General features: G+C 42.1%; 1 protein-coding gene across 1 annotated transcript in view; it reads left to right on the top strand.

Annotated features, from left to right (window-relative positions):
* The window catches only part of IL18RAP (interleukin 18 receptor accessory protein), a 32,442-nt gene continuing 10,816 nt past the window's right edge, over positions 224-21,849 (top strand). Inside the window, 7 exon segments of the mRNA XM_005662356.3 lie at positions 224-610; positions 4,815-4,984; positions 5,458-5,779; positions 5,876-6,059; positions 15,431-15,578; positions 19,894-19,959; positions 21,431-21,554. Coding sequence (XP_005662413.1) covers positions 4,915-4,984; positions 5,458-5,779; positions 5,876-6,059; positions 15,431-15,578; positions 19,894-19,959; positions 21,431-21,554 — 914 coding nt within the window. The 5' untranslated portion in view covers positions 224-610; positions 4,815-4,914.

The following is a 21,849-nucleotide window of genomic DNA, read 5'->3' as shown; positions in this document are numbered from 1 at the left end:
GGTGTCAGTGACTTTTTTTATTTTCGGAATTTTAAAAAGTTAACCACAAGAAAAACTTTGGGTTATAGTATAAAGTCACATTTTCAGGAGTTAGCTTTACAGAACGAAAAACAAAAACAAAAACCCAAAACCCACAGTTGAGAAATTGAGTCGAATGCTAATAATCTTTACAGGAAATTCCTGTAAAGGAAGTAGGCTTACTCACTTTTTCAACTAAACCTAACCACAAACCTTATCTAGTAGAAGAGGTTGGTCTGGGGAGAGTTTTAGATGCTTCATCTTCAGGCCATTTCCTTCTACCGGTAGAGGTAGTTAATTTGATTTTCCTCTGTGTGAGTGTGGATTTGAGGATGTCAGTGGTCATTTACAAAATACTGAAGGTTTTCCTTTTCATCTCCAGGGTTAGCTCATTATTTCCAAACTTGCGTGAGTTAATTGGCTGTTGTACCTTCTCCAGTTCTCTCTTTGGTTAGTAAGAAATATTGCAGACCTCTTTGAAAATGGCTATTTACACATGTACTTCTTCTTCCGTTTGAAAAGCCGGCAGTCACTGAAATAAGGACTTGGAGTTCCTTCCTCTTTTTTAATGTCTTAAGAACAGGAAATAAAGGTAAGACAATAGTACATTTTTTTTCACTATTACTTCCTAACCAGCAAATATAAGTTAAGAGAACTTAAATGCTATTCCAAATGAATTGCTAACACAATTCCTTGTCATAAACTATTTTGTATTAATAGATATGCTGTTTAACTAGCAAAGTTTACATCTGCATATATGAGAGGATTCACTTTATTTATTTTTTATATAATGATTTTTTTTCATTATAGCTGGTTTACAGAGGTCTGTCACTTTTCTACTGTACAGCAAGGTGAGCCAGTTATACATACATGCATATATATTCTTTTTTCTCACTTTATTTAAAAAAACAAAAACAAAACAACTGGTGGATATGAAATAAACCTACCTGCAATGCTTCGAACATTTTGTGGCTAAGGTGAAAAGTAGAAGGAATCAAAATGTTTGCTGAATTTGAATGCTTATTTAATTTGATTATAGGAGAGTTGAGGGGAGAAGCTATACACTTGACTTTCTGCAATTCCTAGACAATGGAGTGTAAAGATACCATAGGTCATGTGAGAACCATAATATTAGTTGAATTAAATAGTTACTATTACACCAGACCAAATGTCTACCTGTCTGCTTGTATATGTGTTCTCTGTGTATAGCCACTGCTGAGCCAGTGAGAAATGGTCTTTGAGGGTAGAATTCTCCTACCTGAGCCTCAGATTCCATGTCAACACTTGCTTTTTCCACCTTCCTGTCCTCCTTTTCTCCTTCTCCCATTGAAAACTTTGGTTGGAAAAATTTTAGTTCCTCATCAACCAAAGATAGTTGAACGTGTAGTCTGATCAATGACTGGGGCGGGGGTGGGGGAGGGAGCGGGGGGCAGTTCCCTTTGTGGCCTGCTACCCTACCAACTCACTCCTCTCACCATGGAATCAAGTCAACACAGGAGGAAGCACCTCCTCTTCTGGTTTTCCACATGCAGCATAGCCTACAAAGGGCATGACTTTTCACGACTCCCCATGTTCATTCCTTCCTTGACTCTCTTGTCTACATGCTGCTCTGATCTGATCTACTGGGGCCAGATCTAATGGAAACTGTTCAATGCTTTTTGTGCCCCACTTCTCTGCAGCTTCTGATCAACATCTAGTCTTTCCTCTAAACTTTCTCTGTCTTTAGTGTCAAAGTGGTCTCTGTGTTGTGTTTCTTGTCTTCCTTTTTTGTTTTTTTTTTTGTCTTTTGTCTTTTTGTCTGTTGTTGTTGTTGTTGCTGTTGTTGCTATTTCTTGGGCCGCTCCCGCGGCATATGGAGGTTCCCAGGCCAGGGGTTGAATCGGAGCTGTAGCCACCGGCCTACGCCAGAGCCACAGCAACTCGGGATCCGAGCCACGTCTGCAACCTACACCACAGCTCACGGCAACGCCGGATCGTTAACCCACTGAGCAAGGGCAGGGACCGAACCCGCAACCTCATGGTTCCTAGTCGGATTCGTTAACCACTGCGCCACGATGGGAACTCCTGTCTTATTCTTTTAAATGTTCCCTGTTTCTTGGGCAGCTGACAAAATCAGCCCTGACCCACCCTCCCAGGCTGATGTTCCTTAGGGACGGTCTACCAGCTTTCTGCTTCCTGATCCCACTTGCTTGACTTTTCCCTGTACTGCCGACCCCCAGACTCCTCTCAGAGTCCCTCCTGCCTGCCCTTGGGATGTTCTAGGTGCATCCCCAAGAGCACCTCAAGCCCGGTGTTTCTGCTAGAGAAATGTAATTATTGATAAATAATTTATAAATATTAAAATTACTACTTTCTGCATTTGAAGATGTTGGAGATGGGGTGTGTGTGTGTGTGTGTGTGTGTGTGTGTGTGTGTCTGTGTGTGTCTGTGTGTGAATTGTTGGAAATGCTGAAGAATGTTATAATTTGAGGACAGTCAAGAATTTACTTATGAGAGAAGATGGATATTTATATTTCTGAAGAGAATCGCCTTGGTGCTGATTGAGAGAGGCAGACAGACAGAGACAGGGAGATAGAGAGATGGAGGTTGAGAGAGAGAGACTGATTTTATCAGCTGGCCAAGAAACAGAGATGTTGTGGGGAAAAGACTCTTAAAGAGAACTATCAGAGGGGTTATATGATTCTTAAACTTTTCTTTCTTTCCTTCTTTCTTCCTTCCTTCCTTCTTTCCTTCCTTCCTGTCTTTCTTTCCTTTCCTTCCCTCCATCCTTTCCTCTCTTTATCTTTTTTTCCTTTCCATCCCTTTATACTTTTTTCTTTTCTGTTATAATTACACTTGTTTCTTTGTTGCATTTTCCTATCACTGTTTATTTGTGTGTTTGTGTTGACAAACTCTTCTTCACCCAATTTTAGTCAGGTTCCTTAAGAACTCTTCTCAAATAAGCCTTGATCTTGGCTCCATCCTCTCTTTAGCCTGCCCAACCCAGCCTCAGCAAAGAATTCTGCTAAGTCATTCCCCTCTCCTTGATAGGACTAAGTCTCTCATCTCCCAGGTTTGATCTACAAATCCTCAACTGTCCTTGCTGTGTTCTAAGTTGATCTTGGTCGCTCTCCCCTGTTGGAATAGCTTGAAAAAAATGTTCCTTATTGTTTTAATAGGTGTCAGAATAATTTTTTCTTTAACTTTGTTCTCCACACTGTGACAGACCCTTGAGGACAGAGACCATACCATTTATTTTGTTCCACCCACACACACACACTTAAAAAGCCTAAGACAGTATGGGAGTGTTTTAGGAGAAATTTTTAGCTAAATTTCAAGGGTTAAATTACTTTATTCCTGCAACTCCAAGAATAATATTTGGGTTATTTTTATGATAATGATAATAGTTCAGAATTCTAATAGGCACTGATAAAGATGTTCTGTAGTGAAATTATTTTTATTTTCTGCTCAAAACAAAATTAAATAATAATCAAATATCATCCACTACTATGATGTGTTCTCCTCAGATTAATATGTTGAAACTCTAACCCCAAAGATAATGGCATTAGGAGGTGGGAACTTCAGAGGATGCTTAGGTCTTGAGGGAAGAGCCTTCATGAATGGGGCTTAGGACCTTGTAAAAGAGACCTCAGAGATGGAGTTCCCATTGTAGGGCAGCAGAAGTGAATCCAACTTGTATTCATGAGGATGTGGGTTCAATCCCTGGCCTTGCTCAGTGGGTTAGGGATCTGGCATTGTCATGAGCTGTAGTATAGGTCACAGATGTGGCTCAGATCCCGTGTTGCTATGGCTGTGGCATAGGCTGGCATCTGTAGCTCTGATTCCACCCCTAGCCCTAACCTGGGAACTTCCATATTCCACAGATGTGGCCTTAAAAAGCAAATTAAAAAAAGAGAGAGAGAGACCCCAGAGAGATGGATAGCCCCCTTCCACCATGTGAGGACACAGTGAGAAGGCACCAATTTTGAACCAGGAGGAGGGCTTTCACCAGAAGATGATCACGACTTGGGCTTTCCAGACTCTAGAATTTTGAGAAAGAAATTTCTGTTATGAATGGTGCTCTGTTATGGCAAACTGAATGGACCAGGAAACCACAAGAGCAACCTTGTCTCTCATCTTTTTTAAATGGTTTGAAAATTTCAATGGCTACCCTTTCAACAAAGAGGATAAAACCACCATGAACACAGTCTAGGATCTGATTCTCTGCCTAAAAGTGACCATCTCTCCCTTTTACTTCTCTTTTACTTCCCTCGTACATCAGAGTTGGTGGAAACGCCACCCAGTGACAACTGTCCCAGTTTGATTTGACAAAGCATCAAACATCCTCTAATTTCTAATAGTTATTACAACCTAGCGACATGCAGACATTTTCAAGTTTATACACATGAGCTGTAGCACTGGCATCCCTAACTGTGAGAATCTGACATTTTCATTCAACCTGGATCATCCTTTCTGGAAAGCTTTCGCTTAACTGTTTCCAAATTGCTCATGAAAACATATGTACTAGGTCAGAAACTTAGGAGAAGAAGAAAAGGATTCCATGAAGAAAGGGTGTCAAAGGAACACACCAGGTAAAGCATAGGTCCAAGTGGTACCATGAGCCTGAGCAGTTCTCCCTCCTTTAGTTGTGCACGGAGCAACATTTGCAGAGACTGCCACACACCATTGAAAATACCACTCAAGTGTGGGCATGTGAGGGCTCCTTTGGGTAGGACCTGCCCTTTCAAAGCTTCCTGTGTGACTTGCGTTTTGATCACTGGTTCCGATTTCTTCATTTCCCATTTCTTGATTTACAGAAATGAAGAGGATTCTCAGGGTGGAGCTCTGAGTTACAATGTCCCTGATTCTGGCAATAGAACAAATGTCCTGAAGCGATGACAGGACCCAGGGAGAACTATGCTTTCGTTGGGCTGGATATTTCTTTGGCTTGTCGCAGGAGGGAGCATGAAAGAATTTAATATTTCAGGTAGGGTTTTTCACTTTTCATGTTAATACTGTGAGTCTCATGGTCGAAGTTTAAAGTGCCAGGTGTTTTGATACATCAGCAGCCTGGCATAATAACACCAAGCATTTTCCTTTCTACAGTTAAAATGGGTGTAGGAGGAGAAAGTATTGAGTTACCAGCTTTCAGTGGATACAAGGCATTGAAGGGGAATCCAGTTTACCATAGCTGGGTGTTCGGTGGAAGCAGGTAGAAGGGAATTAAAGTTGGGTTGATCATCTTTAACAGGAAACCTCTGCTGCTACTGGTGATGCTGAGGTCCAGCAGGAGGGAGTTAGAATGTGAACCTCTTTTCCCCACCAAATGGGAATAATGAAGACGAATGGCCCCCCTGAGGGAGCTTAGTCCCTTATGAAGCCAAGTACTCTTTGAAAATATTAAGTTAGATTTCATCTTCTAACGTGTTTCTGTGTTGCTTTGTTTATTGTGGTTTTCAGATTGCTCCACGGAAAAGCTTCTTGGGACATATTCTGCAAGATGCGGGGAGGAGTTTGTCTTATTTTGTGATTTGCCAGAGCCTCAGAAATCCTCTTTCTACCACAGAAGTCAACTCTCACCAACCCAAGTCTCTGAACACCTGACTTGTGGTGGTAATAAGAAACGATCCGACGTCCAGTGGTATCTACAACATCAACAAGGAGACCCACCAGTTGAAATTACTCAAAACAATCCTCACATCATTCTGGACAAGGGCAGCCTTCATTTTTTGACCACAGGGATGAATAATGCCGGGTCATATATTTGTAGACCTATGATTAGGTATGTCCCAAGTGCATTTCCATCTGAAAACCTTCCCAAATCCTTTATGGTCTGGCTGTAACATCAGTATTCATAGAATCTTATTAACTGTCCTAGGAGCCCCAAGGATGAGGCTTGTTGTGTCAAAATGATCTTAGAAGTTAAGCCCAAGACAAATGCATCCTGTGGGAATTTTGTATCTCATGAACAACACCTCCTGCTTGGTAGCATGGACTCCATTTATTGCCCTGGTCTCAGCCACCAAACTGATGCACCAAGTCCAGAGGTGACCTGGTACCAGGTAAGAATGATTTCTTCAAAACTGATGCCAGAGTACGGTTTTATGGTAACATTTCCATACGTGCTTTTATGGAAATGTGGGTTTGAATCTGAGGTCTGGAGCGTCCCTTCTGGTGCCTGTGGAGAAGACCTGACTTTCTAAAACAGTCTTTCCTCAGGCAGCCACAGAATCTGATACTCTAATAATTACGATCATCTTTTTGATCTGTGCCAGAAAAAAAATTTTTAATTCAAGTATATCATAGATGAAGTTAAGACATAAACTTATAAACGCCCGCCTTGCCGAAGACCAGGTTCATTCATTTTTGCTGTCTTTAGAAAGCCTGGGGCATTGCTAACTTGAAAGGAACACCCCACAGATATATCTTGAAGGGTTTCTGAAGGAAGTAAGTCACTGTAACACTTTCCAAAGAGGATACATCTGGGAAGACAGGCAAGGCAAACATAGGGTGAACCAGGTGACAGGTGTCTTGCACAGGTGAGATAGGGCGAGGGAGTGCAGTGCTAAGAGAGAAAGGGATCAGAGGCCAGGAAAAAGCAAGTTTCAAATGATTTTGAGTTAAGAACCACATGCGAGCACACTTCATAACAAAAGCATTTCACATTTTCCACATTTCGTTGTGCTTTATAGTTTTTCTAAATCCTAGTAGATATATAAATGCCAAGGGATCCCTGGCCTTGCACAGTGGAACATCTCTTCCAAAGTCACCTGATGTCAGTTGACCTTTGGGTGGTGGAATCTGGGGATAGAATTTAAGTTGCCCCCTACACTTGTAATAATTGTTTGAAGTCCAATACATGGCTTTAAAAAGTCATGCAAAATTTTAACTTGACTTCTAAAAATATCTGTGTTAATATAAAAATATCATTATAAATTGCCACAGATCCAAGTCAAGAAAAGTGGCCCATGTTTATCTGTTGGGTTTTTGGACTCCAAAACTCAGCATCAGAGAGTCCTGGGGGGTAGAATTCCTATGGCACTGAGGAGACATTTCCTCACTTGACTCTCCTGAGAGTCAGTGACAACAAATGAACTGGGGTTATGATGTCCATATAGAACTAAGGAGACAGGAAGGGTGAATGTGTGCTTAAGGTTTCACATTTGCATTTTAAAGTGACACTAAAAATTTCTACCCTTGATGAAATCCTAATTTACGAAACAGCTTCCTAATTATTAGAGAAATATAAATCAAAACTACAATGAGGAGTTCCCGTCGTGGCGCAGTGGTTAACAAATCCGACTAGGAACCACGAGGTTGCGGGTTCGGTCCCTGCCCTTGCTCAGTGGGTTAACGATCCGGCGTTGCCGTGAGCTGTGGTGTAGGTCGAAGACGCGGCTCGGATCCCGCGTTGCTGTGGCTCTGGCGTAGGCCGGTGGCTACATCTCCAATTCGATCTCTAGCCTGGGAACCTCCATATGCCGCGGGAGCGGCCCAAGAAATAGCAACAACAACAACAACAACAACAAAAAGACAAAAAAAAAAAAAAAAAAAAAAAAAAAAAAACTACAATGAGGTACCCCTAGTCTAGTCAGAATGGCCATCACTAAAAAGACTACCAATAACAAATGCTGGAGAGGGTGTGGAGAAAAGGGGACCCTCCTACACTGCTGCTGGGAATGTAAATTGATGCAGCGACTATGGAAAACAGTATGGAGATTATTCGAAAAGCAATCCTACTCCTGGACATATATCCAGAGAAAATTAATTTGAAAAGATTCATGCACCACAGTGTTCATAGAAGCACTATTTACAATAGCCAAGACATGGAAACAATGTAAATGTTCATCAACAGAGGAATGGATAAAGATGTGGTGTAGATATACAATGGAATATCACTTACATATGAAAGAATGAAATAATGTCATTTGCAGCAACATGGATGGACTTAGATAATATCATACTAAGTAAAGTTAGAGAAAGATGAGTGCTCTATTATATCACCTATACATGGAATCTAAAATATGACAAAATGAACTTATTTATAAAACAAAAACAGACTCACAGACATAGAAACAAACGTATAGTTTAAAAAGGGGAAGGCTGGGAGAAGAGGTTAAGAGCCTGACATAGTATCTCTGAGGATGTGGATTTGATCCCTGGCCTTGCTCAGTGGGTTAAGGATCTGGTGCGTTAAGGATCACGGCCACAAGCCATGGTGTAGGTCACCGATGTGGCTCAGATCTGGTGTTGCTGTGGCTGTGGTGTAGGCCTGCAGCTACAACTCCAATTTGACCCCTAGCTCGGGACTTACATATATGACAGGTGCAGCTGTAAAAAGAAAATAAATAAATAAATAAAATGAAATAGACAAACCAACAATATCCTACTGTGTAACACAGGGAATTATATTAAATATCCTAAATTAAGCCATAATAGAAAAGAATATAACTATGTATACATATACAATGTGAATATATATATTCATATGCATATACGTATTATATATTACTGAATCACTTTGCTCTACACCAGAAACTAACACAACATTGTAAATAAACTAATCAATTTAACAAAAAAGAAACATGTTAATTTCATAACCTCTAAAATGAGATTAGAAGAATCAGTTTCTGTTCATTATTTTCCGTTCTCTCTTAAGAACAAAACTTCCCATGTTTAGAAAGTAACTATAATCCAAGATGACAGATGTCTCGCTAGGTCAGGGTAGGTTATTCCAGCCCAGGAGAGCAGGCCTGACCACAGTTATTTAAAATGAAAATCCATTTGAATTTCCAATGATCGCATCCCTGGAATGAAAGCAATTTTCACTTTCCAGGGAACACAAGTCACAGGGTGTTTCCCAGCTTTCTGCCTGAACTGAGCTCCTGAACTAAACCATAACATCGTATGCCATTTTCACAAAAGGAAGCTTTATTTCACTCCTCTGGACCTTGACTGCAAATGTCAGGCTGTGTTTAAGGGTGACTAGACATCTGAATGAAAAGTAGGCAAATGATGGCGGTTGTTAAAATGGTACTTTTTTTTTTTTTTCCTTTTTAGGGCCACACTGGAAGCATATGGAAGTTTCCAGGCTAGGAGTCGAATCAGAGCTGCAGCCACAGGAACACTGGATCTGAGCCACATCTGTGACCTACACAGCAGCTCATTGTGATGCCAGATCCTTAACCCACTGAACAAGGTTAGGGATTGAACCCAAATCCTCATAGATACTGCTTGGGCTCATTACCACTGAGTCACAACAAGAACTCCAAAACCATACCTTCTGAAGCAGATTTGGGTGGGTCATTATGGTTATGTTTCATGAATTGTATGTGTTGTGCATATGCTTACACACAGAGTATCCTGGAAAGTCACAGACTTCAGGGAAGCAGTGTGTCACTAAAAGTGATGACATTAGGCAAAAAATAATACCCAGTGTTCCTTTCCTTCATGCTAAATCCTAGGTACCCAGAAGGAGGGTGGGTCACACCTAAGATTTTCTCGGAACAGACGACACTAACACTGGCTGAGAGAATGAAGACACAGTGTTACTGAATTCAGATGAAACTGCTGACCAGGGATGCACCTGCCAGTTGTATAGAATTATCCAAGTGAAATAAATACATGAGCTGGATTCTATGGTGGTTCCAAAATATTTTTTTTCTTTTTATAGCCGCACCTGCAGGATATGGAAGTTCTCTGGCTCAGGGTCGAATCAGATGCAGTTGCAGGTCAAATCAAAGCTACAGATATAGCCATGGCAACACTGGATCCAAGCCACACCTTCAACCTAAGCTGCAGCTTATGGCAATGCTGGATCCTTAACCCACTGAGCAAGGAAGGGATTGAATCGCATCTTTCCAGGGATGACGATGGGTCCTTTATCCACCGAGCCACAGCAGGAATTCCCCCAAATATTTTTAATAGACACATCAAAAACTTTGGCTTGGAGATTCCTTTTTTTTAAAAAAATAACATTCTTATCTTTATTTTTAGTGACTTTTTTCACTTATTATTATTATTGTAATAGTTCTTTTCCCAATACTATTTTTTTTCTACTGTGCAGCATGGTGACCTAGTTATGGCTTGAAGATTCTTAATTGATATATTGAATAATCAGGAAATCATTATTAAAGCGAATGATCTATTCTTTATCCTAATATTTTCCTAACGTATAAAACTGTAACGAAAAAATAGCTTTGGCATTAGCAGATTCCATCAGAAACAGATGATAGTATATTAATGGGAGGGCGTTTCATGTCCTTTAGCTCAGCATGTCTTTGGCACGAGGCAGAATTACAATGCGGGGCAGTGGAGAAGACAAGGACCTAGGGCACTGAGACAGGGGTGCCTGTGACACCACCACAACTTCTGTCAGTGGGACTGTGCCCCGAGCAACATTTCCATCGGTGGTTTAAGACAACCTCACTCACAGGCCACAAGGTTGACGTAGCCACCAGGTTGTTTTTGAGCCCCTGTGTTCCATGGAATTTTTGCACATAGATCTGCCACTTCTGGTTTCCTTTGGCCTCGTTCCTGTGGTCACTGACCCTGGTGGCATTCTGTGGGCTCAGGGACAGGGTGAGCCTGGCCAGACCGAGTTCGATGCAGTTCCAGGTAGGGAAGAGGTAAAGATTATTTAGATTCAGTTTTTGGAAACTCTTTCCAAGGTCCACACATTGGCCCATTCATTTGTTCCCACTGTGAAATTTCGGAATCCTGGACAATTTCCTACCATCCGTGAAATGCTGCAGTCTGCCCTTGTCACCTGTCAGTTCTCTCTAGGACTTCTTGAATCCTTTATTCAGTTCACACTGACACTAGATGCTTCTCTTTCCATATTTTTTTTTTTTTTTTTTTTTTTTTAGATTCTCCCTCAGCATGTGATATTTCCCAGGCCAGGGATCGAACCTTGCACCACAGCAGTGACCCAAGCCATAGCAGCGACAATGCCAGATCCTTAATTCACTAGGCCACCAGGGAACTCCCCATATTTTCTTCTTGACTATTTCACCTCTGAGCAAAACAAAGAATTTCCATTGAGGCCTCTCTTTCCTACAAGCATCATTTCTGACTGTGTTATGAGAAAGGGTTTCCCATCATTTTTGACACAAATTGTTTGGCCTTTTATCTCTTTTCTTTGATGTTTTGTTTGAGTTCCAGCTCATAAAGTCTTTTTTCAAAAATTTTTATTATAGTCGATTTACAATATTCTGTCAATATCTGCTATTCAGCAAAGTGCCCTGGTCATATATATATATATATATATACACACACACACATACACATATATATTCTCTTTCTCATATTATCTTCCATCATGTTCCATCACAAGTGATTGGATGTAGTTGCCTGTGTTGTACAGTAGGACCTCATCGCTTACCATCTCATAAAGTCTTTTTTTTTAATAATTTTTATTTTTTTCATTGTAGCCGGTTTACAGTGTTCTGTCAATTTTCTACTATACAGCAAAGTGACCCAGTCACACATACGTATATACCTTCTTTTTCTCACATTATCCATCATGCTCCATCACGAGTGACTAGATACAGTTCCCAGTGCTAGACAGCAAGATCTCATTGTTATCCACTCCAAATGTAATAGTTTGCATCTATCAACCCCAGACTCCCAGTCCATCCCACTCTCTCCTCTGTCTCATAAAGTCTTAATGATACATCCTAAGACACTCACAAAAAAAAACAAAAAAAAAAAAAAACAAAAAACAAAAAAAAAAAACAGGCCCTTGGAAGTTCCTGCTATAGCTTACAACAGGACTAGTAACAAGCCCAACTAGTATCCATGAGGACGCGAGTTAGATTCCCGGCCTTGCTCAGTGGATTAAGGATCTGGTGTTGCCATGAGCTGTGAGGGTAGATCACAGACAAGGCTCAGATCCTGAGTTGCTGTGGCTGTGGCATAGGCCTGCAGCTGTAGCTCTGATTCGACCTCTAGTCTCACTTGGTTATTACTCCTCCTGCTCAAGGTGCAGCTTCAGTCTAGTTACAACTCTGCATCTTCTCCTCTGTTACTTTCTCCTGTGACTTTTGTCACACCTTCACTCCAATTCCTGTTCTGCACATATTATTACTGCGTTCTCCAGAGTCTTCCACCTCTGAGTTTTACCTCATGCTCCGAAGCTTTCTTTCTTTCTTTCTTTCTTCTTTTAATCTGACTTTTTTTTTTTTTTCGGTCTTTGTAGGGCTGCACCCATGGCATATGGAGGTTCCCAGGCCATGGGTCGAATCGGAACTGTAGCCACTAGCCTAATACCACATCTCATGACAGGATCCAAGCCTTGTCTGCGACCTACACCATAGCTCTAGGCAACTCGGGATCCTTAACCCACTGAGTGAGGCCAGGGATCAAACCCAAGTCCTCATGGTTCCTAGTGAGATTCGTTTCTGTTGAGCCACGATGGGAACTCCAGAAGCTTTCTTTTATGTTTTTATTTATTTTTTAAGGGTTATAAATTTTATTTATTTATTTTTTTATTACTCAATGAATTTATTACATTTGTAGTTGTACAATGCAGAAGCTTTCTTTTAAATGGGTCTTGATCCCTGGGATCGCCTGGTAGATATTTAACTTTGTCCCACTTCTTGGCCTAATTTTACTCACTGCAGCCACCCCACTCTGACCAGCTCTGACCCTCTGCTCAGCTCCTTGCCAACCTACTGGAAATTCTTTCTTGGACCACAGGAACCACACCAGAGGTTTGGAGCAGGGGAATTCCTGCTTCTGCGAGTCAGCAGGCCAAGTGGAAGGGAAATTCCTCAATCAGGACATGAAACTCAGAGGTAGAAAAAAGTAGATTCATTCTCAGATCTCACGAGGTCTGTGATGTGGAGCAAAACACAAACATCAGAACCTCAGTTTTCTTGTCTATAAAAATGGAAGACATAGAAGCTGTGTACACCAGGTCAGAGAGTCCTTTGAATTAATTTCCTATGAGATAATGCATGAGAAAAAACTTTAGTCTACAAGGTAATAGGTAATAGGTTCTACTTAGAGGTAATAAGTTCTAATTATTTTGCTATTTTTTTTTTTTTTTGTCGTTTATCTCTTTTCTTTTGCCTGCAGGAGTGAGGGAAACACCTCTGGTGCCTTAGTGGGAAATTGGAAGGCCAGGTTCTTCCTGGAGGTTGAAGGATTAATGATGGCAGAATTAATGATATATAGTAATACTCCAACATTTAATACATATTACTGGGTCCCTACCACATCCTAGACCTTAAAGATGCACGTGTGGTTGTGGTAGTCTTTGCTTACATTTATAAGAGCCTCCCTGTTTGGCTGCCCATCATTTTTCGAAAAACGTCTGATCCCGTGACACTTATGTTTCAAATCCTTTCTCCCTGTTCTACGTGTATCTGTCCCCCATCGCTGACAAAGATCGTCCTCTTGCTGGCCCTGCTTGCTGGATCCTGAAGACACAAAGATCAAACACATCAGCATGCGTCCTCCTTTCACCTTGACCTTGTTTCCTATGCACAGGCTTTCTTTCCTTCAAGTGCTCCTAGAATGTCAGTTACTTTCACTTGGCTGCTTCCTGCACATTCTTCAAGGCCCTGATTAGTTAGACTGGGGGAAGCCGCTCTGCCTCTTATGAGCTGAGGCAGAGCCACCTGACTGCCAGTACTTACTGCTCAGACCTGCATCCTTGGACTGAGAGCTGGCTGAGCACAGGGTTGTATATCTGTTCCTCTCCATGTGTCCAGGATCAACTATATGTCTTGGTACAAATGCCACCCTCATCAATGCCAGAGAATGTCCCTAGGCACATTATTTCTGTAAAAGGGTTACAACGATGAGGGAGGTCGTGCCCCCTGCTGTGGGAGCAGCAGTGACTGACTCTGCTCTGGGAGTCTGATAACTTACTTCAATGAGGGTGAACCCTTGAGCTGGAGTTGAAGGTTGAGCAGTAGGCTCCTCATTGGGGAAAAGTGGTAGGAGATGTGTGGGCGGAGAAAGAACGCTGTTACATAGGGAATGAAAAGTGGGTAGATGGGAAGCGGCAGGAAATGAGTCTGGGAAGGAATGGCAAGATTGGGCTGTGAAGAATTGCGAATTTTTTTTTTCTTTTTAGGGCTGCACTTTCAGCATATGGAAGTTCTCAGGCTAGGGGTCAAATCAGAGCTGCAGCTTCCAGCGTACACCACAGCCATGGCAGCATGGGATCTGAGCCATATCTGTGACAATCCACAGCTTTATCCTTAACCCACTGATCCTTAACCCACACTGATTGCGTCCAAGGATCGAACCCAAATCCTCATGGATCCTAGTCAGGTTCTTAACAGGCTGAACCACAGTGATAATAACTCCAAGAACTGTCGACTTTATCCTCAAGGCAAAGGAGTGTCTTTGATGGATTCTAAGTAAGAGAGAGAAAAGTTCATAATTATGTTTCAGTTCTCACTCGACTTTGAGTCCACTATGAGTTAGACAATTGTTTATCAATCATCAGTCCTTCTTTATCAAACTAGGTATGCCTATTTAGTGTTTTACCTAATGTTTTTAATTTAAATTTTATTCTTTTATTAGAGTTAAATATCTTATTAAAGAGGAGACTTTATATAAGTCCAATACACAGAAAAATCTATTATCAACGTCCAGAAATATAAATGTGTGTGTTCTTAAAAAATTCATTTAGGTATTGGCTACTTAGAACACCATGAGATTTCTAGAACAGTCTCCAAGATCTGAGTCATACTTTGGAATTATCAGGTTAATTAGTTTGGGCTGAACTAATTTGATCTGGTGTCTTGATCTCCATATATAATATCAGTGTCTTTGAAAATGACTCTTGGGAGTTCCCTTCATGGCTCAGTGGTTAACAAACCCGACTAGGATCCATGAGGATATAGGTTCAATCTCTGGCCTCGCTCAGTGGGTTAAGGATCCAGCGTTGCCATGAGCTCTGGTGTAGGTCACAAATGCAGCTTGGATCCCCCATGGCTGATGTGGCTGTGGTGTAGGCCGGTAGCTCTGATTCAACCCCTGGCCTGGGAACTTGCATATGCTGCGAGTGTGGCCCTAAAAAGAAAAAAAAAGAAAAGAAAAAAAGAAAATGCCTCTTGTTTCAAGTAGGACTCTTACAAATACGTTTTTTGAGCAGAATCTTTTCTTTTTCATAGTTATTATACAATATTGGCTTTATTCCCCATGTTGTACAATATATCCTGGTAGCTTATTTTATACATAAGGGTTTGTACCTCTAAAACCCTTACCCCTTAGAGCAGAATCTTTTCATAGGTTGAGGCTATTACATTCTGCTGTGTCCTTATATCAGATTGAGCTGTCCCTTCCCTGTTTCAAATTTGGGGAGTTTTTCTACAGGTGAATTTAATGTTAGCAGTAATTCTCTGGTTAGCGACAGTGATTTAATTTAATTTAATTTTTTTAATTTATTTATTTATTTTGTCTCTTGGATTAGAATGGAAAACTACTCTCTGAAAAGAGCAACCCAATTGAAGTGGATGAAGTCTATGACTATCACCAGGGCACATACGTGTGTGACTACACTCAGTCGGATAATTCAAGGTCATGGACAGTCAGAGCTGTTGTTCAAGTGAAAACCATTGGTAAGCGAGAGTTTTGGTTTCAATATTTGCGATTTTAACCCCAATTACCCAACTAAAGTTATCTTTTCTGGTTTAGTGATATTTTTCCTTTTTGAGGGGGAAAAAACAAAAAGAGAGATAGTCATACCGTGTAGTCATGTAAAGCCTGAAGTGTTGGTAAAAATCAGTTTTGCCATCAACCTAGAATCCATCCTCCAAGGAAGGATTAGTTCTGGATCATATTCAAGTTGTCACAAGTTGGATTTTCTGCTCATCAATCCTGGCTTGTTGTGTGATAAATTACAAAACAAGATGAAATATTCATGCACAGAAATAAACAGTATTAAATCCTTCACCCGTAAGAAATAAATTTTTAAAAATATGAAATATCTCGCACCCCGCGGTGAGTGACACCCATGTACCTCTCGCCAGCTTTAATAATAATGGTTTCTCCACATGCTAGAGTCTCACTTTTTCTTGAACGAAACAAACATTACAGATATAGCTTGAGGTCTCTGCCCTCAGCCCTTCCCACTTCCTCTGTTCGCAGATGTCATCCACAATTAGCTTGTATCCTTTCCATTTATGTGTTGGCTACATAAGTATGTATCTGTCAGTAAAACAGCATCTTGTTTTGTGTTATAAGACATGTTCTGTCTTATAGACACATGGTATTGCTCTTGGCGTTGGTTTGCCAGCATACACCCCATCAGCAGCAGATCCCCGTGGCTCTCAAATAATATTTAGTGGATTCAGACTTTCCAATTGGGGTCAAGCAGACTTTCTTTTTTCATACAAAATTACATTTCCCTGGCTACTAACCCAGTTGAATATGTGGTCATATGTTTACTCTTCTGTGACATGTCTGTTTGGGGCCCAGCCTTCCCTTGGGTCCTTGTGATTAGATTCACAGGCATCAGCATGGATAAACTCTACAATGTAATTAATTTAATCATGGCTTGTCTCAAAACACAACCGTACAGAATGGTTGACTTCGCTTTTACTAAGTATATTCATCATATTTACTCCCTCTTCCTTCATGGCAAGATGCAAACCACTAGAATCCATGAGGAGTACCATGAGACCCAGCCAGACCTCCCTGCTGCTTCCTGGCTCTTGTGCTCTCCACTACTTTGGACTCCAGCAATTTAAATGTGTATTTCACTGTTCCTTGGATGAGAAGTTTGTGGGGGCAAATGCCCCCACACGCCCGCTCTCACTCAGGCAGTTACTCACCCCATCAAATTTTCAGGGGCAAAATTCAAGGGTGCCTGGCCACACAAGTCACACCTTTGACACCTTCTCTGACATCATCCCTGTCTTCCTCATCTACTCATTTGTTCTCCCATTTACTCATTCTTCTTTTTTACTTTTTTTTTTTCTTTTTGTCTTTTTTGCCTTTTCTTGGGCCGCTCCTGCGGCATATGGAGGTTCCCAGGCAAGGGGTCAAATCAGACCTGTAGCCACCGGCCTACGCCAGAGCCACAGCAACGCGGGATCCGAGCCGCGTCTGTGACCTACACCACAGCTCACGGCAATGCCGGATCCTTAACCCACTGAGCAAGGCCAGGGATCAAACTCGCAACCTCGTGGTTTCCAGTCGGATTCGTTAGCCACTGTGCCACGACGGGAACTCCTCCCATTTACTCAATCTTACAGCCATATTTGTCAGACAGCTAATGTGTGTCAGGCCCTGGGCTTGGTGCTAAGGAGGTAAGGCCTTCCAGAACTTACCACCTTGTAGGGCAGACGGAGAGGAATCAGTCCATCACAATTCAACGTGATGAGTGGAGAGGAGCAGAAGCAGGGGACATGGGGGAGGCCCAGCAAAGCCAAACCTGGGTACCCTGACTCCACGTGAGAACTGAGGGGTGAACAAACTAACCCAGTGAAGGTGGGAAAGATGCCATTCCAGGCAAAGAGAGCACCACAGCTCATGTCCAGGAAATGAGAGAGCGCCAGGAGCATTCCAGGAGAAAACGATCAGTGGAGGGTGTCTGGAAGCAGAACTGACATCACATTGTTCTAGTAAGTTTGGCTTTATCTAAGGAACAATAGGAGCCATTGAGGGTTGTGAGGGGAAGAGTGGCATGAATAGATCTGGATTTGAGAGAGCTCACTCTGCTTATTGTGTAAAAAATGGATTTGGGGGAGTTCCCATCACGGCTCAGAGGTAACGCATCCAACTCGTATCCATGAGGACGCGGGTTCAATCCCTGGCCTCACTCAGTGGGTTAAAGATCTGGCATTGCCATGAGCTGTGGTGTAGGTCGAAGATGAAGCTCGGATCCTGCGTTGCTGTGGCTGTGATGTAGGCCAGCAGCTGGTGTCCCACAGGAGATGGAGCGGCATGTGGGAACCCAGGAGAACAGTCCTGGGCTCAGTGCAAAAGTATCCCGAAGAGAGGGGGTGGCAGGGCCTCATACCATGAGGCTTGGGAACTGACCATGGGATTTGGGAAGCAGGTGGTCATTTACATCAGTAAGTGGGTACTGGTGGAGGGTGGAGAGGAGGGCAGTAGAGGAAGTGAAACTGATGATGATGACGACGATGACGTATAGAGAGCATTCGAAGGCCAGACAACTGGCAGGGAAGAGGCCTGGAGAGTGAGCTGCCCCATGGAGCTGGAGCACAGGTAGCAGGCTGACACTGGGGGAGAACAGGGAAGGGCCTGAGACTCTCCAGAGGCACAGGGAAGGAGGAGCCCACAGCACTCAGCAAAGTGAGGGGGAAGGTGAGCCTCTGAGCCTGGAAATGTCCACCCCAAAGAGGGGAGGGTTCCCAGGAGAGCGTGCCCAGCAGGGTTGGCACAACTGAGAGGGAAAGCGGATGAAAAAGTCACTTGTTCTCCATGTCCATGAATATGTTTGTTTTTTCTGTAGAAAAGGGGAAGGAGTGGGATGGACTGGAATTTGGGGTTAATGGATGCAAACTATTGCATTTGGAATGGATAAGCAATGAGATCCTGCTGTATGGCACAAGAAACTATATCTAGTCTCTTATGATGGAGGATAATGTATGTATATGTATACACATACACACATACACACACATCTGGGTCACTTTGCTGTATAGCAGACATTGACAGAACACTGTAAAATCAACTATAATTAAAAAAAATTTTAGGAGTTCCTGTCATGGCACAGCAGAAATGAATCCAACTAGGAATCATGAGATTTCGGGTTTCATCCCTGGCCTCGCTCAGTGGGTTAAGGATCCAGTGTTGCCGTGAGCTGTGGTGTAGGTCGCAGATGTGGCTCGGATCTTGCGTTGCTGTGGCTGTGGCGTAGGCTGGCAGCTGTAGCTCCAATTCGATCCCTAGTCTGGGAACCTCCATATGCCGTGGGTATGACCTTAAAAAGCAAAAAAATAAATAAATTAAAACAACAACAAAAATCAATTGTGTTCAGTGGATTCAAGTGCAAGGAGGCCACTGGTAACTTTGGTCAAAGCAGTTTCGGTGGAGTGAAACTAGACTCAGGGGAGGTGAGGGGCAGAAATCTGACTGCATGGGAGGTGAGGGAAAGGAGGACCTGAGCACCTGGTGCTCTTGCAAGAACTTGGCCGGGACAGAAGGAGAATGAATGGGGCAGGGATTTGAGGTGAAGGGTTTTTTCTCTTTTGTTTGAGATGGAGAGACTGAGAATAGATATATACTGATGGGAAAATGGAGAGAGAGGGACATAAAGTCAAAGATACATGAGGATGAGGGTGTAAATGAAGGATGGACATCCCTGAGAAGTAAGAGGGGACCGTGTCTAGAGCAGAGGGGATGGATTTTCCTTTCTCAGGAAATGGGACATCTTGAGGAGGGAGTTTGATGGTGGCGGCCTCTTTGAAAGTTTGCAGCAGGAAGTTGAAGGATTAATGGTGCGTGACAGGCTGAGCTCACCTTTATTTTGAAACACACCATGAATTTGAGGATGGGGAGGGGTGGACTTGGATCGGGTTGATCTGTGCATTTTCTCAGGTAGGTTCTCCTTCACGTTGGATTACTCAGCCAAATGCACCAAAGAGCAATCTTGGAGGAGAAATGGGGCGTGGGTTCGAGTCTGTAATGGGCAAGCAGGGCTGGTGGGGAAGAAAATGCACCCAGGATGATGTGGATGTATCAAGGACTCATGTGTTGCTGACACCGGAAACCTGATGTCACAGTCATTTCTGGAGGCATGATTTTCACGTGGCAACTTGAACCTCTAGCCTGGTGGATTTGGGATAAACTTTGAAGGGAAAGTTCCAAAACATTTAGATCAAAGCGTGACCATGGACTCCAATCTTCAGCAACTAGGCCTTCAGATTTCCCCGTGCAAATAATGTGTTTCTTTTCATCTTTTAGTGAAAAACACTAAACTCAAACCAGATATTCTGGATCCCATCAAGGACACACTGGAAGTGGAACTTGGTAAGGTGGGGGGTGTCACCGCCCTTGAATGACATTGAGCTTCTGGGAGCAGGTGTAAGTGTGATTCAAGGAAGAGTGTCAGATTTCAAGTCAAACAGGGTTGGTTGTGAAACTGGACTCAGCCACTGACTAGTTTTGTGACCATATACAGTTACTTAATCTTTCGAAGCCTCAATTTATAAATCTGCAACTAAACAAAATAAAACCAACCTCGTGAGATTGCATTGATAAATATGGGATGATGAATGTTATATGACTCGTATGTTGGGCATGATCAATAGATTTTTTTTTTTTAAGATTCTTTTTTACTCCACCCAGAAACAAGGCGTTATATAGATTAGTGAAGTCCGTTGGTAAAATCTATACATTTAACCAATTTGCCAACCTCGATAGCATTAACCTTTTTGAAGATAGTGTTTGGTCTGGCCTTTAAGATAATCATAGGAGAATAATACAAATAACTTGTATTCCAAAGGAGACTCTTCTTTCGGGTGGAGTGAGGAAAAGTGATTCCCTGTGGTCCCCTTCGATTTTTTCAGCTTTGATAACATCTACACAGCCAAACAAGATCTGCTCTATTAAAAACCAAGTGTTGTTTCCATAAGCGTTCTTTTAAATGCTTGGAAGCTATCAACGGAGAAAGAAATGTAAAAATAGAGACTATGGCAAAAGACCACTAGGTGGCGGTAGCGGTGTATCCTGACTATAGAAATAAAAATAATAACATGGGGACATCACAAGAATGGGGGGAAGAGAGGGGGAGGAAAGAAGGAGGGAAAAAAATAATTAATTCAAAATAGCCAAGTTCTATATGGTGTCAGTGGCTTTTAAAGTAGTACTGTGGGGAGAGCACCAAGTAAGAGTTTTCAAATGAGGTCCTTACCTATGTCATGGTTAAAATACTGAGTGCGGCACTACATACCTAAATGCCTTTCAGAGAAAATGAGTAGAATGAGGGCAGTTCAGTAACATGCATGCCTGTCCATAGTGCATTGTTCAAAATATGGCTGAATATCTAAATACTTTCTTCTTTAAATTACATGCCATCGAAACCTCAGGATTTTCATTTACTATGAAAATACTGGTTGGTAAAATATTCTTTATTGATACCTTGGTGCTATTTCAACAACAGCATCGGAAGACTGGACTGGTCATGGAAAATCTTCATTTTCCTAGTGTTTATCATTAAACCGCATCTGAAGCCTTTGTGCTATGACCATGCCAATATTTATTTTAAGAAGTACAGTCACAGATTTGAGATCTAAGTGTTACCCAGGAGAGACAAACATCCCTAGTATTATATATTTCTGAATGAGAGACAGGTAGACGTCTGGCTCTTTCTGGCACACCGGTTTTACCTGTGTAAACATGACTGCCTCAGGGAAAGTCTTCAGGTGGGATCTGCCTCCTGCACAGGACAAAGCGTTCTCATGGAATTCCTTCCCATTTTCTGTGGCCCCTTCATTTTCAGGAAAGCCTTTAACTCTTAACTGCACAGCACGATTTGGCTTCGAAGTTAACTTTAAACCTGTATTAAGATGGTACATCAAAGATTCTGACCAGGAGTGGGAAGCCCCAGCACCTGAGGGGAAAAGGTAAGAAGGAAGTTAGAAAACTATTCTTTGCAACCCCCACGAAACGCTTCACCTTTTGAAACTACCCACATGAACGAACACACAGAGCTGAACAAATATAGAGTTGACGCTGAAGCCACTAGCGCCAACTAGTGGTGTAAGTAAAAATATAGGAATGCAAAGTGCTAGTTTATCTTAAACACCGGGACCAAATGCATTTTTTCGATAAGGCCATAGAATGAAATATTTCAGGGTTTTTTTTAATTTTAATTTTTATTTTTTGTCTTGTTAGGGCCAAATCGATGGCATATGGAGG

This window comes from Sus scrofa, chromosome 3, assembly GCF_000003025.6.
Source record: "Sus scrofa isolate TJ Tabasco breed Duroc chromosome 3, Sscrofa11.1, whole genome shotgun sequence".
NCBI classification, from domain to species: domain Eukaryota; kingdom Metazoa; phylum Chordata; class Mammalia; order Artiodactyla; family Suidae; genus Sus; species Sus scrofa.
Note: the sequence above shows the minus strand (reverse complement) of the source record. Positions and strands in the feature narration are given on the sequence as shown.